Raw genomic sequence first — 13,737 nt, 5'->3', positions numbered from 1 at the left:
AATAAAACTCAGGCTATCAAAGAAATAAGAGCCATTATGTCAGAATCTGGAAGAATTTTTCAGTAATTTATAACCATATCTTACTCATTAAACAAAAAATGTCCAAACTACACTACCCCAACTGTAACTTATCACAGAGACCTAATCATAAAATGGGATAGAAACCTTCATGTCGTCTGAGCACTGTTCAACTTGCCTTCCCCAGTATCTTCCCAATTCTTTCCTTATTATCTACCTAGCTAGGCTATATCAGAGAACAACTCCTGGAGGATAGGGGAAACAGAATGAAACACTGTATTCTAGCTGGTAAGAGAACAAGAAGAATTTCAGTAGCTGTCTATGATGTCAACTGTACCCAAAATTGTGAAATCTACTCTAGTGCTACAAGTTGAGAGGACTAAAGATACTAGAGCAGAAGAAAAGAGACTGAAAGCTATATAAATCACTCTGTCCTCCAACTATGGAGCTCAAACAAGTATTCACTCAATATATAAGCAGATCCAAAAAAAAAAGCATCAAAGACATCTATACCACAGATTATTGATAAATGTCCGGTATAAACTGATCTTACCTTATTCACATCTGAGTAAAGGGAAGTGGGCCTTAGGAAGCATCACTACAAACAAAGCTAGTGGAGGTGATGGAATTCCAGCTGAGCTACTTCAAATCCTAAGAGACGATGCTGGATGCTGTTAAAGTGTTACATTCAATATGCCAGCAAATTTAGAAAATTCTGCCACTGGCCACAGGACTGGGAAAGGTCAGAATTCATTCCAATCCCAAGGAAAGGCACTGCCAAAGAAAGTTCAAATTACTGCACAATTGCACTCATCTCACACGCTAGTAAAAGGAATGCTCAAAATTATCCAAGCCAGGCTTCAACAATACGTGAACCATGAACTTCCACATGTTCAAGCTGGATTTAGGAAAGACAGAAGAACCAGAGATCAAATTGCCAACATCCATTGGATCACAGAAAAACCAAGAGAATTCCAGAAGAACATGTACTTCTGCTTCATTGACTATGCTAAAGCCTTTGACTGTGTGGATCACAACTGTGGAAAATTCTTCAAGAGATGGCAATACCAGACCACCTGACCTGCCTCCTGAGAAACCTGTATGCAGCTCAAGAAGCAACAGTTAGAACAGGACACGGAACAACGGACTGGTTCCAAAGTGGAAAAAGAACACGTCAAGGCTATATATTGTCACCTTGCTTATTTAACTTATATGCAGAGTACATCATGTGAAATGCCAGGCTGGATGAAGCAGAAGCTGGAATTAAGATTGCCAGAAGAAATATCAATAACCTTAGATATGCAGATATGCCACCCTTATGACAGAAAGCAAAGAGGAACTAAACAGCCTCTTGATGAAAATGAAAGAGGAGAGTGAAAAAGCTGGCTTATAACTCAACAATTAAAAAATGAAGATCATGGCACCCAGTCCCATCATTTCATGGCAAATACATGGGGAAACAACTCAAACAGTGACAGACTATTTTCTTGGGCTCCAAAATCACTGCAGATGGTGACTGCAGCCATGAAATTAAAAGACGCTTGCTCCTTGAAAGAAAAGCTATGTCAAACCTAGACAGCATATTAAAAAGCAGAGACATTACTTTGCCAACAAAGGTCCAAATAGCCAAAGCTAAAGTTTTTCCAGTAGTCACACATGGATGGACCATAAAGAAGGTGAACGCCGAAGAATTGCTGCTTTTGAACTGCATATTCAAAAGATTCTTGAGAGTAGATTCTTGAGAGTCCCTTGGACTGCAATGAGATCCAACCAGTCAATCCTATAGAAAATCAATCTTGAATATTCATTGGCAGGACTGATGCTGACTGAAGCTGAAGCTCCAATACTTTGGCCACCTGATGTGAAGAGCCGATTCATTAGAGAAGACCCTAATGCTGGGAAAGATTGAAGGCAGAAGGAGGAGACAAGATGGTTGGATGGCTTCACCGATTCAATGGACATAAGTGTGAACAAGATCCGGGATTTGATGATAGACAGGGAAGCCTGGCATGCTGCAGTCCACGGGGTCTCAAGGAGTCAGACACGACTGAGTGACCGAACAACAGCCAAAAAAAAAGGAAGTAGGAAAAATAACCACAAGACAATTAGGGAAATATATTACAAGGGAAAACCCAGAGGACATACAGGATAAAATAAATGTGCAACCTCTCTAAAACAGAAGCAGTAAGCCCTAAATAAAGAACAGGATGCAGGGAGAGGAGGCATGGGAGATGAGATGAGAAAAGGTACTAAGAAAGCTAAACTCATAATGGTGAGATATAAAATCTCTACTCCTGCAACAGAAAAGAAAAGTGAATCAAGCCAAAAATACAAACATAACATGAAAAACTTGAGGAACTCTCATTACAGCATGCTACAATCTGGACTAGCCACATGTCACATTCAAAAGCCACAGGACTCTAGTGACTACGATATTGTCCAACACAGGTTTAAAGTGATTCTGTCTAGTACAATGTCACACAGGTTTAAAGTGATTCTGTCTAGTACAATGTCACACAGCTAGTTAGTAAAACCAAGATGCAACTTTAAGTCCTTCTGACTCCAAATCTTTCCTTTTGAGCAAACTATCAGAAGTTAACATACACCCAACCCCAAGAATTCAATTTATACTTGCAAATTTTGACTGGAGGATGAAATTTATTGGTAGTTCAAATAAATATTTCAAAAAATAAAAACACAAAGCCCATTTATATAATGCCAACATATAAAACAAATGTCAGTGTCAAAAGTGAAAATTAATAAGTAAAATTCTTATTAGATGGGCCTGTTATGTACACAAATTATGAACATGATACTTTATGTATATCTGTGTGTATTTATAATAGTTCATGTATACTATAACCACTAGCTAAATGTTTTGGTTACTTTAAAATCACAGATGCTAAATATGACTAAAATCACAGATGCTAAACATGTATCATGAACATCAAATGCTACATTCTATGTCATTATCATCTGCAAAGTATATATTGTTTGAAAACTCTGTATTATTTATGAACCATTTAATGGGAGGGAACACATAGGTTTTCTCAGGAAAACACTTTATCTTAAATTCATGTAATATCAATTATATAAAGTATTAGTTAAATATAGTGTATATTTCTTAGCAATCCACAACCATGTCACTTAGAAACAGTTACCTGAGACTACCTCCTCCTCCTCCTTTAGACTCCATACTCAACCAACCACCAATTTCCACACAACTTAACAGTTTGAATGTCTCTTGAATCAAGTGCTTTTCTCCACTAATTTCTCTCCTCCACTTTCACCACTGTGGTCTAAGCCAATATTCTCTGTGACTTATGCTCTCCTAACTGATTTCACTACACTTCCTCCTGTTCCCCTCCAACCCAGTGTTTACACTGTAACCAAAGTGACTGTTTATATTTTTTAAATACTGACTGACAATAACAGTCCCTCGCTTCAAAGAAAACTCTTCAATGACTTCCCACAGTACTTAAGATCAGAATACTTGACTAAAAACTACAGAATTCTGCCTAGGGATTCCGAACTCAACAACAACCAGGTTAAATATTGATTCATTAAATTTACTTATCTGGCAACTTAACTGAGTGGAACAAAATGAGGAGCCAATGCCCCTCTAGAGGGAGCAGCAGCTGCCTGGATCCAGCTGAGCACTGCCATCTGAAAATACAGACTTGGATGTTGCTATATCCTCTACTTTTTCAAGAGAAATTCGAAATCCAGACTTTGTGTGAAATTTCCCTCATATGTCAATGCTGGCAACTCATTCAAACTTTTCAAACAATAAGGAAGCCGAATATGACTCCTCACCTAGCCCCACACCACTAATCTCCATATGAGCCATACGAGCCACACTGAGTATTTCTCAGATCCTCAACAATGCTGAAACCAACCAGGATCCTGCACAGCCCTCCAGGGCACAAAACCCTTTTCAGGGTCCCATTCCTTGTTTGTAGGAAAAAGGCTTTTCACCTCCATGACCTTTCCTAAGTCCACAGGGCAGATTCAGTTACTAACCAGGGAAGTGAGGGAACAGCAGAAAGAAACAACACAGCAGTGATCCTCCTCAGGGAGGTGCATAATATGACACAAATCTCCCAGTTCTGACAGGAAGTAGGGCCTCCATCCAGGTGGAAGACGGTATCTTCAGGCTGAACACAAGCATGTTCTGGCTCCAACCCTAATTGGTTGGAATCAGAAGGCTGATGACAGATTCCTAGAACACCACCCTGTTACCTCACCACCAACAGATTAAGAGGAAGTCACACAACCTGCAGCCCTCTCCCCAGCACTTTTGCCTATAAAACTCTTCCCTGAAAATTACCAGGCAGTTTGAGTCTTTGGAGCATGAGTTGCCCCATCCTCTTCGCTTGGCCCTTGCAGTAAACTTTTCTCCACTGCAAACTCTTAACGTTTGTTCGGCCTCATTGTGCATCAGGCACATGAACTTGGGTTCGACAGTAATACTACTGAGGGCTCTCACATATGTCATATTCTCTGCTTTGATCTTTTTTTCCCCCACAACTCTACCTGACTTAGCAATCTCCTACTTGTATGCTTCTGAGCAGTTGTTTCCTCAAAAAGCCTTCCCTGCTCCCACTGCCTGTCCCCCACTCCACAGGCTAACTCACATCATTCTATGCTCTGACAACACTGAATGTATCTCGTAACACTCATCACACCCAAAAAATAAATTTGTTCATTTAATGTTTGTCATCCCTTCCCTCCCCTCCCCCTAGGTGGGAAGTGCCATAAAAGCAGGGCCCAATACACAGCAGACATGCAATACACATTTATTGCTAAATAATTTGATGATAAAATATTCCTTTAGATAATAAGGTTCTGGTGCACTTTTAAAAATTAATCTGCACCCAACTTTTCAGAAACATGTACAATATTTAAAGGTACATGTAAGTAGACTCAGAATTAAAATACTCAAAATATAATTATTAATAATTGTTACTATTTACTGAGCATTTACTAAATGCTAGGAACTACACTGAGCACTTTGCATGCACTAAATCTCGTTCAATATAACAATCTGTAATCCAGAGGAAGCAACTAAGGCACAGAGTTTGAAAATCTGTTCCAAATCACATATCTAATCAATGAAAAAGTAGGGTATGAATCCATGCAGTCTGACTCCAGAGCTTAAGCACCAAACTACTACACTAAACTTAAGTAATCAAGAAAAGCCAATTCAACAAGTATCCGCTAAATACTGTGAATAAGAAATAATGGCCAAGATTTATTTCTCATTACTTCTCCATTAAAGTAAGGCTCCTCATCCCTCTATCCTACACTCTTCTCCACACACACAAAATTAAGATAAATCATCATTTGTATTTTCTCAACTAAGAAAGATGATCCTTTGACCACATCCAAAATAGGCATGAACTTAGTACCAAAAGTATCTGTTAAAAAAATGTCATCTTCCTTATAAGTGAAAATGTTAATACATTAAATGATTGTTAACCTTAAAGCATAAAAAAAAAAAAAAATGTCCTCTTCCTGAATTACTTTTGAATATGTTAATGTTAATTCAGAGAGACATCATTTTAACAGACAGAGGATGAGATGGTTGGATGGCATCATCAACTCAACGGACATGAGTTTGAGCAAACTGTTGGAGACAGTCACAGAAAAGCCTGGTGCTGTAGTCCATGGGGTGGCCAAGAGTTGGACACAACCAAGTCACTGAACAACAACGCTAATGTTTATACATTAATGTTTCATATTTTACATTGAAATCTGATTATTTGAATGATATATTATTTGGAATGTATTTTGTTGCTCAAATTAAAAAAATTACTTATAACTATACACTGTTTTCAGATATGGTGACAATCAATATAAAAATAAACTACCACATAAAATATGCTCAGAGATAATAAAGGGATCCTTTAAGACCTGAACTCTATTCCAATTCGTGCTTTCCAAAACTCAAGAACCAAACAGATTTGAATAAGTGTCTCATATAAATGATTTGTCGTCCAGACTCTTACTATCCAAAACCTAAGATATGGCTCACTCGCCATACCTTATTAAGAGAACTCAATAACCAATCTCTCACTCCAAACTCAGAAATCCAACAGTTTTGTACAGCAAAACAAAAAGCATATGTATTCAAGGGCTATATAAATTTAAGAGTTCTTGTTTTAACAGATTTAAATAGGTTTTTAAGATGTGGAAAAAACGCACATATTGCACATATATGTATTTTCATTCAAATTTGAAATTTAAACTCCACTTAACAGAATTTTTCTATGTGAACATTTTTAAACTAGAATGTGCCACATTTCTTAACTTTTAAACCAATTTAAACTATAAAGGAAACTGTTAAGTATATGACAAATAACTACAAGAGAGTTAAATAATGTTAATTTGTGGCTTCAAAGAACTCTGAAGTCAGTTTTACCATCTTTAAAAAAAAAATCATTATAATTACCATGGGAAATAAGGTTTTCAAGGAAAGCAGTGTTAATTTTTCAGTGTTAATTTTCAGTGTTAATTTTTCAGCAACGTATTTCACAGATCACATCAGATTTTTCTCCAAGTCACAAACAGCAAAGGAGAAAATAAACAAATGAAAAGAGTACAAAAGTTGAAGATGATGGCAAAAATTTCAAATTAATTTGGCTACAGACGAATGGTATGAAATAATTTTAGAAGTAACTACTCCATAAGGTTCAGCCAAAAGTCAAAGAAACAGCAAGCAAAGACTAGACTGAGAAAAAGGAAAAATCAGCTCTCATTACAACAGTACATATTCCTAAAGTATTTAATTTTGGATAACATTTGAACACAAGGTTTTTCAAAAACTTTGTGCTTGAGGAAAAGTTAAAACTAACATCAATTGAGAACAGAATATAAGCCTTTTTTTTTTAATTTAAAACATACTCAAAAATTAATTTAAGAAATAGAGCAGAAGGGGGAAAGATGGAGCAGGGGAAAAAAGAACAAAACAAAACTGTAGGTTTAAAGAAAGCAAACTACTTTCCCAGATTCTTCTTTTGATATAATAAAAGATTTAAAGAGAGCTAGAGCTCCCATTTTATCCTAATTTGGATATATTCTCCCAAGAGCTCACTTCAGATTTAGTGACTGGAAAGAATGTGAACCCTTTAAATTAAGCAAATTTCAAGAGTTACTTGATAAACACTACCTTCCACATGGGGGGGGGGGGGGGGAAGGGGCCGGGGGGAAGGTGAGAACAAAATTATATTTAAAAACATAACCAAATCTTGTCTACAAGACTCAGAAAGTGAGTGACTTAAGATTCAGTGAGACCTTTAACTTAACTGATTGCACACAGAGCACCAAAATACATCTACTGTACCTGCGCTTGTCCTACTAAAATGCTTAAGCTTCACTACTGAGGTTAACTACCAGCCAGAGAACGAGGGCCCTTTGAGAGACAACAAATCCGTAGCATGTCAGGATTCCACGGATCTATTTCACAGGGTGGCACAATGACATAAAGCAACACCTTCTTAATAAATGAAGGCACGGCCTATTTCACTATTTCTTCAAGTTAAGTTTTCATACCTCCACTCCCAACTGTTCACATCAGACCCAACACCCCTGAACACAAATGTTCCTCCTACATAAAAGGAGCTGGACGTTGGATGGGACTCTGGAGTCCTTCCAGTTTGTGGTTCTCTATTTAACTAGTTGTGAAATCACAATACAGCTCTCACAACTCAGGGAAAGCTACATTTTACTGCCAAAAAATAACAGATCTGATGCAATAAACCATACCTCGCTCTGCCAAACGTTAATACCAGAACTTCTGAAATAAACAAACCTGTGTCTATGTTCATCTGGTCCATGGATCAGGAAGATTCCAGAGTGTTTCGCCCCTTTGCCGGCATCTACATGAGGAATTAACACATCTTCCAAACCCAGATCAAAGCGTTTGTGTTTTGAAGAGTCTGGAAGAAAGAAGAATGCTCCAAAACACAGGGTGATGAAGGCACTTAGAATAAGGAGGAGGATAAACTTCTCAGAAAGTCTCAAGGTAGCCCTGTGATGCGGGAAGGAAGGCGGCCCCAGGTTCAGAGGTGGTATCCTTCGTCCAGAGAGGGGCAGCAGCGCTGGGGTAGTCATCGTTTAAGCTCTTGGGCAAAATATTTTATAAAGTTCTCATCTTATATCAAACGTACGATACATTGAACAGTCTTCGGAATCTTGGCAAAAATGGGGAAATTCAATTTTTCCTCCTCTTAAAGGACTGTTGTGCTTTTCAATAGGGCACCTCTTTCACGCTCATTCAATTACATGCAGAAACGCGTGTGGCCCCAAAACGATCACTAGTTTAAGTCCTGTGATATTTTCTTTTGCCATCTGGCTTTCGGTACCTCACCGGGTGACTACAAGTCTCCTCTTCATTCCCAAGGGTAGATGAGGCAAACAACACCGCAGAAAGGATGCAAGGTGGGCGCTTCCATTCCTGCACCTCAGGGAGATGCTCCAGCGTGGTCTCCCGCCCCAAAAGGGTGACTGACGTGATCCCAGAGTTGTAGAAGGTTCACTTGGGCTCCTCTGATGCTTCGATTGGAGAATTTCTTAATCTCAGTGCTTGAAAAACAAGGGGCTCTTTGGAAGTCGGCCAACCGAGAGGAGAGGTCTCCCGCCTCAGCGCGACGCTGGGTGAAAAGCAGGAAAGAGGGCTCCTACGCCCGCGCCTCGCGACCCTGTCCCCCGGCTCCGAGGACAGGCGACAGCTCCGACGCTGCCCCCTCGACAGTCGGCGCGAAGGGCATTCGCGTCCAAAATACCTGCGCCCTCCCAGCCGCGGCCGCTGTTGCTACCGCTCGGGTCTGTCAGAGAGCGGAACTTCCTCCTCCGCGGCCTCTGAGACGCCCCGGCGAGTGCTGGGGGAGGGGAGGTGCGTCGACCGCCCCCGCGCGGCTCCTCCTCCTCTCGGCGGCCGGTTAAGTTAACCCCGGCGCCGACTCCCCGAGAGAGGCCGCCGCTGACCCCGCCGCACCCGGGCCCGGCGACCGAGCCTCCGCAGACCGGAGGCGTAAGAAGCAGCCGAGCCGCGGCCCTCAGGTCCGAGAGCCCGGGGCAGGCGCCTGCTCATTCCTCCCTCAGCCCGGGGGCGGCGGCGGCCCCGGGCGCGCGGGAGCAGCCGCGCCTCAGGCGGGCAGAGGTCAGTTCCGTCTCCTTCCTCCCCGACCGCCAGGGGCCTTGGGGGCCTCCGCCGCGCAGCCTCGGGTCGTTCGCAGCTGCTCTTGCTGGCGGTGGCGGCGGCTGCGGGAGAGGCAGCGCGTCCACGCGGTGCGGGGCTGCGGCCCGGTCCTCGCCCTGTGGCACTCTGGGCCCCGAAGGCGCGGAGCCACCGGGGGCTTTCACCGTTGGGCACACGCCTGAGAGGAGCCGGCGTCTTGGAGTGGGACGGATGGCGCGGGCCGGCCTTCGGCCCTGACTCGCGAGTGGGCGTCCCCGGGCGGCGGAGTGTGAGGTGCGCGCGCACGCTCCCGGCCCCGCCTGGCCCCTCCCCCGCCCCGCCTGGCCCGCGCTCCGGCCTCGCGCCGCTGCGGGCTCCAGCGCCGCCCTCCAGCCAGCCGCCGGGGCGCCCCCCGGAAGCGTCCTGCCGCCGCCGTCTGGGCGCTTGGTGGGAGAAGGTCTCCCGTCCGCGCTTCAGTGATAACTTAAGCCGTGCTGGGCTTTGCCATCGTCACTCGTGGGACTGACCTAGCGTTTGGGGCGGGGGCGGGGAGGCTTCAGGTCACCAAGGCTTCGCTGCAATCAAGTTACTGGGACTCAAAGGATCTCATGGCCAAGGTTAACGTTTAATCTTGCTCTGTGGAAATCATGTCTTCAGTTGTGGACCGTGATCCCTTAGGGCCCAAAGACTGGGTCTCCAACTTCTTTGCAGCCCCTATGCACGTCGTTGGGCCCCCGAGGCTCGAGTCATCTCTGTTGAGCATCAACCAAGTGCCTGGCTCTGTGTTTAAAATGGCGACCTTTCGTTTAGGTGTCGTGGTTGAGGAGTCTCCTGCAGCAGTCCATAGGACCCCACAGGACAGCAGCCTTGTCGTCGTTCAGTTTCTGGAAGACATTCTCCCATCATCTTCACACTCCTCACCACCACCGCTCCTGCAAAAGAGATAATAAGTATAGACAAGGAGGTGCTAGAACCCCAAAAGACAACAATATTGTTTAAGCCTGAAAAGCAACCTGAATTGATTTCTGTTATCCATAATGTTAAGAACCATGTTGTGATTGGTGATGGTGGTTTAGTTGCTAAGTCTTGTAGCCTGCCAGGCTTCTCTGTACATGAGATTCTCCAGGCAAGAATACTGGAGTGGGTTGCCATTTCCTTCTCCAGGGGGAGTCTTCCCGACCCAGGAATTGAACCCCGGTCACCTGCATTGCCGGTGGATTCTTTACCAACTGAGCTATGAGGGAAGCCCCCGTGTTGTGATTAAGAACAAATGTCTATGATACACAAATACTCTTACTTCCAACTTTGAGATTGTGTTTGATATTAAGATGTCATTCCCTCTACACATCCTTAGTGATAACTGGAAATTGGAAAGGAGTCCCTTAAATGGCAGGGACAAAAGGTCAGCCTTAGCTAAAAATCAAACAAAAAATCCTCATTCATTGACACAATTCAAAGTACATTCCAGTCTGCACTATTTCTAGAAGTTCTGCATATCTAACTACCTACCATATGACAAAAGAAGTCATTGTCATTGATTCACCAAATGAAACAAAGACATAAAAATGTTATGTGCCACCTCTCACCCATTCAGGCTGGCAGCCCAATCCAAAGTGAGATTTGTGTTGGACAATTGTGAAAAGTAGATGTAAGAAACTCCCTGCCTTCCCAATGTGTCTTTATAAAGTGTGCCAATTTTATGAATAAGTTTCTAATGCTGAGCCTCTCTGTAAGCCAAAGGAAAAGAAACACTTGTTTTTCCAACTGTTGAGGTCATTACTTTCCATGGAAAGATCAGGGGAAATAAATTTGATTTCTAAATGAAATAGCAAGTTATATGAACCTTAAAGGATAAATATTATCTATATTGACACCAAATTGTTAACCACAGACATATCAATCATGAAACCTGCTTTAACCTAGTAGACAGGTATGACTCATAGCTGGTGGAGAAGACTTATCTGTATCCCTCTTTCTTGCCCTGGGCTGTTTTGAAAAATTCACTTTTCCTTCAGGACAGTAAAAACATCATTACTTAAGTTCGAGATTATTGCAAATGCAGTCTGCAATCTAAGTCCATTGATGATGCTGTTGATTATCTTACTGTAATCCTGCACAAGCATCCAAAAGTGTGTGTGTGTTCATTCTAGAGACTAGTCCCTGAAGTGATTTTTAAAAGAATCAGTATTGTTTTGTTTTGTTGATCTTTAAAAGCAAGTCAAAAATATATTCATAAATTATGACTACAAGTATATAAAATTATGTGTATAAAAAATTTAAAGGGAATATTTGAAAAAGACTACCTGTTGTGTTAAGATGGTATATATGGTTTTTCCACATGTGCTCTTTTTGTGTTACTTTTATAATTAAATAAAAATTTTTAAACAGACTGATATTTGAGAAAGTTAAAGTCAAATTTCAAATAAGTGGACACAGTTGTATCAAGATGAACACACATCTGAGGGCAATCAACAGGAAGCAGAGCCCACATGAGATAGATATATAGATATATATAGGTTTCCCAGGTGGCATTTCCCTATAGCTCAGATGGTAAAGAATCTGCCTACAATGCAGGAGACCGGGGTTCAATCCCTGGGTCAGGAAGATGCCCTGGAGAAAGAAAGAAAGAAAGTGAAGGTGCTCAGTCACGTCCAACTCTTTGGGACCCCATGGACCGTAGCCTACCAGGTTCCTCCATCCATGGGATTTTCCAGGCAAGAATACCTGAGTGTTCATGGGGTCGAAAAGAGTCAGATATGACTGAGCATGCACCCAGACATAGACAAGATTCCAAAATTGCAGATGAATTTCCCTTTTATAAATCCATATAAATTAATATTTTAGGAAATAGGAATTATTAAGTTCATAATAAAACAAAATTTATCCCGACGGTTCAGATTTATAGGACCATTACTGAGATCTACTTATGTATTACAGTGTAACAGCTATTTGTTCAATCATACCTTTTCCATTATTGAAACAATTTAACATCTATTAACACATACATCTATTAGCACACACATATATATACACCATCTAGCTCTGTTTTCAGTGAAACTGAAGTCATATACTACAGAGAAAAAATATAGCTGGAATGCAAAAAGAGGCTTTTGATTTACTTATATAACCTGTTTCTTCTTAGTTTCAACTGATTCCCAAGGAAGATGTTATAGGAGAAATTACAACATCACCATTAAATGTGTAGAAAAATTACCAAGTTTTGGTCAGCTCTTTCCACTCTTGCATTCTTCTGTAAAGTTTTTTCCCTAGAGATCAGGGATAAGCTGAAATTCAAGGTTATGAAACTCTCAAGTTAGCTCTCTGGAACTAAAGGATAAAGGATCCTTTAACTAAAGGCGGATCCTTTACCACTGAGCCAGCAAGGAAGCCCCTAACCCATGGGCCCTTGAGGCTTTAGTTTGTCAGCTACTTGTCAATACTCACCTATCTCCCCACACCAGACTGTGTGCTCATTGAGACAGGGATTCCAACTCATTTCTCCAAACCTCTAGCACCTAGTAGAGGCTATGTTACATGGCAGTCCTTCAATAAATACGTCTTTCATAAGCAAATGTGCCTCAAGTATTTTGGCTCAGACGCAGGTGAAGTTTTTTGGACTCTCCTGACTTGTTGATATCCTTTACCTTGATAAAGGTAAAGGAGCAGGTTAGGGGCTTCCTTGCTGGCTCAGTGGTAAAGGATCCACCTGCCAATACAAGAGACGCGGATTGGATTCCATCCCTGGGTTGGGAAGATCCCCTGGAGAAGGAAATGTCAACCCACTCCCATTCTTGCTTGGGAAATCCCACAGACAAAAGAGCCTGGTGGGTTACAGTCCAGGGGGTCGCAGATGAGTTGGGCACAACTTGGTGACTAAACAAGTCAGGAGAGTCCAAAAAACTTCACCTGTCTGAGCCAAAATATTTGAGGCACATTTGCTTATGAAAGACACATTTGTTGAAGGATTACCATGTACTATAGCCTCTACTAGGTGCTAGAGGTTTGGAGAAATAAGTTGGAATCCCTGTTTCAATGAGCACACAGTCCGATGTGCAGAAATAGGTAAGCACTGACAATTACCTGACAAACTAAAGCCTCAAGGGCCCATGGGTTCACTGAAAGGGCACCAAAGTGAGGGGAGGGCGACTGGAAGTATGTCAAGGATGGTTTCTTGATCAAATGTTTGAGCTGAGCCTTTAAGCAACAGGGAAGAAGGCTAGTGTTCCAACATAGGCATCCAGAACATGCAGAACATGCACAGGCATCCAGAGTTACTTGTTACTGCCGCTTAATCAGATACTTCCCTGCTCTGTTACAGTAAATATGTTGCTTGACCTAAACTCTCAATACTCTTGAACCATGCATACTTGCTCCATCACTTCAGTCATGTCCGACTCTTTGCAACTCCATGAACTATAGCCCACCAGGCTCCTCTGTCCATGGGATTTCCCAGGCAAGATTACTGGAGTGGGTTGCTTCTCCAGGGGATCTTCCTGACCCAGGGATTGAACCTGTGTCTCCTGCATTGGCAGGTAGAT

General features: G+C 42.1%; 1 protein-coding gene across 5 annotated transcripts in view; it reads right to left on the bottom strand.

Annotated features, from left to right (window-relative positions):
* MAN1A2 (mannosidase alpha class 1A member 2) overlaps positions 1 to 9,483 on the bottom strand; it is a 150,494-nt gene extending 141,011 nt beyond the window's left edge. For 4 of the 5 annotated variants that reach the window (XR_015160800.1, XM_086392093.1, XM_086392095.1 and 1 more), the window contains exon 1: positions 7,832 to 9,483. Coding sequence is in view for 3 of the 5 variants with exons in the window: in XM_086392093.1 (XP_086248219.1) it covers positions 7,832 to 8,133 (302 nt within the window). In the remaining 2 variants the exon portion in view is untranslated. The remainder of the gene's footprint in view (positions 1 to 7,831) is intronic. The other variant, XM_086392096.1, reaches the window with a different exon arrangement.
* Positions 9,484 to 13,737: the final 4,254 nt, after the last annotated feature.

Source organism: Bos grunniens, chromosome 3 (genome assembly GCF_055505025.1).
Source record: "Bos grunniens cultivar Pamir isolate PY7600 chromosome 3, Bosgru_T2T1.0, whole genome shotgun sequence".
Lineage (NCBI taxonomy): Eukaryota > Metazoa > Chordata > Mammalia > Artiodactyla > Bovidae > Bos > Bos grunniens.
This window is presented reverse-complemented; position numbering and strand designations above follow the sequence as displayed.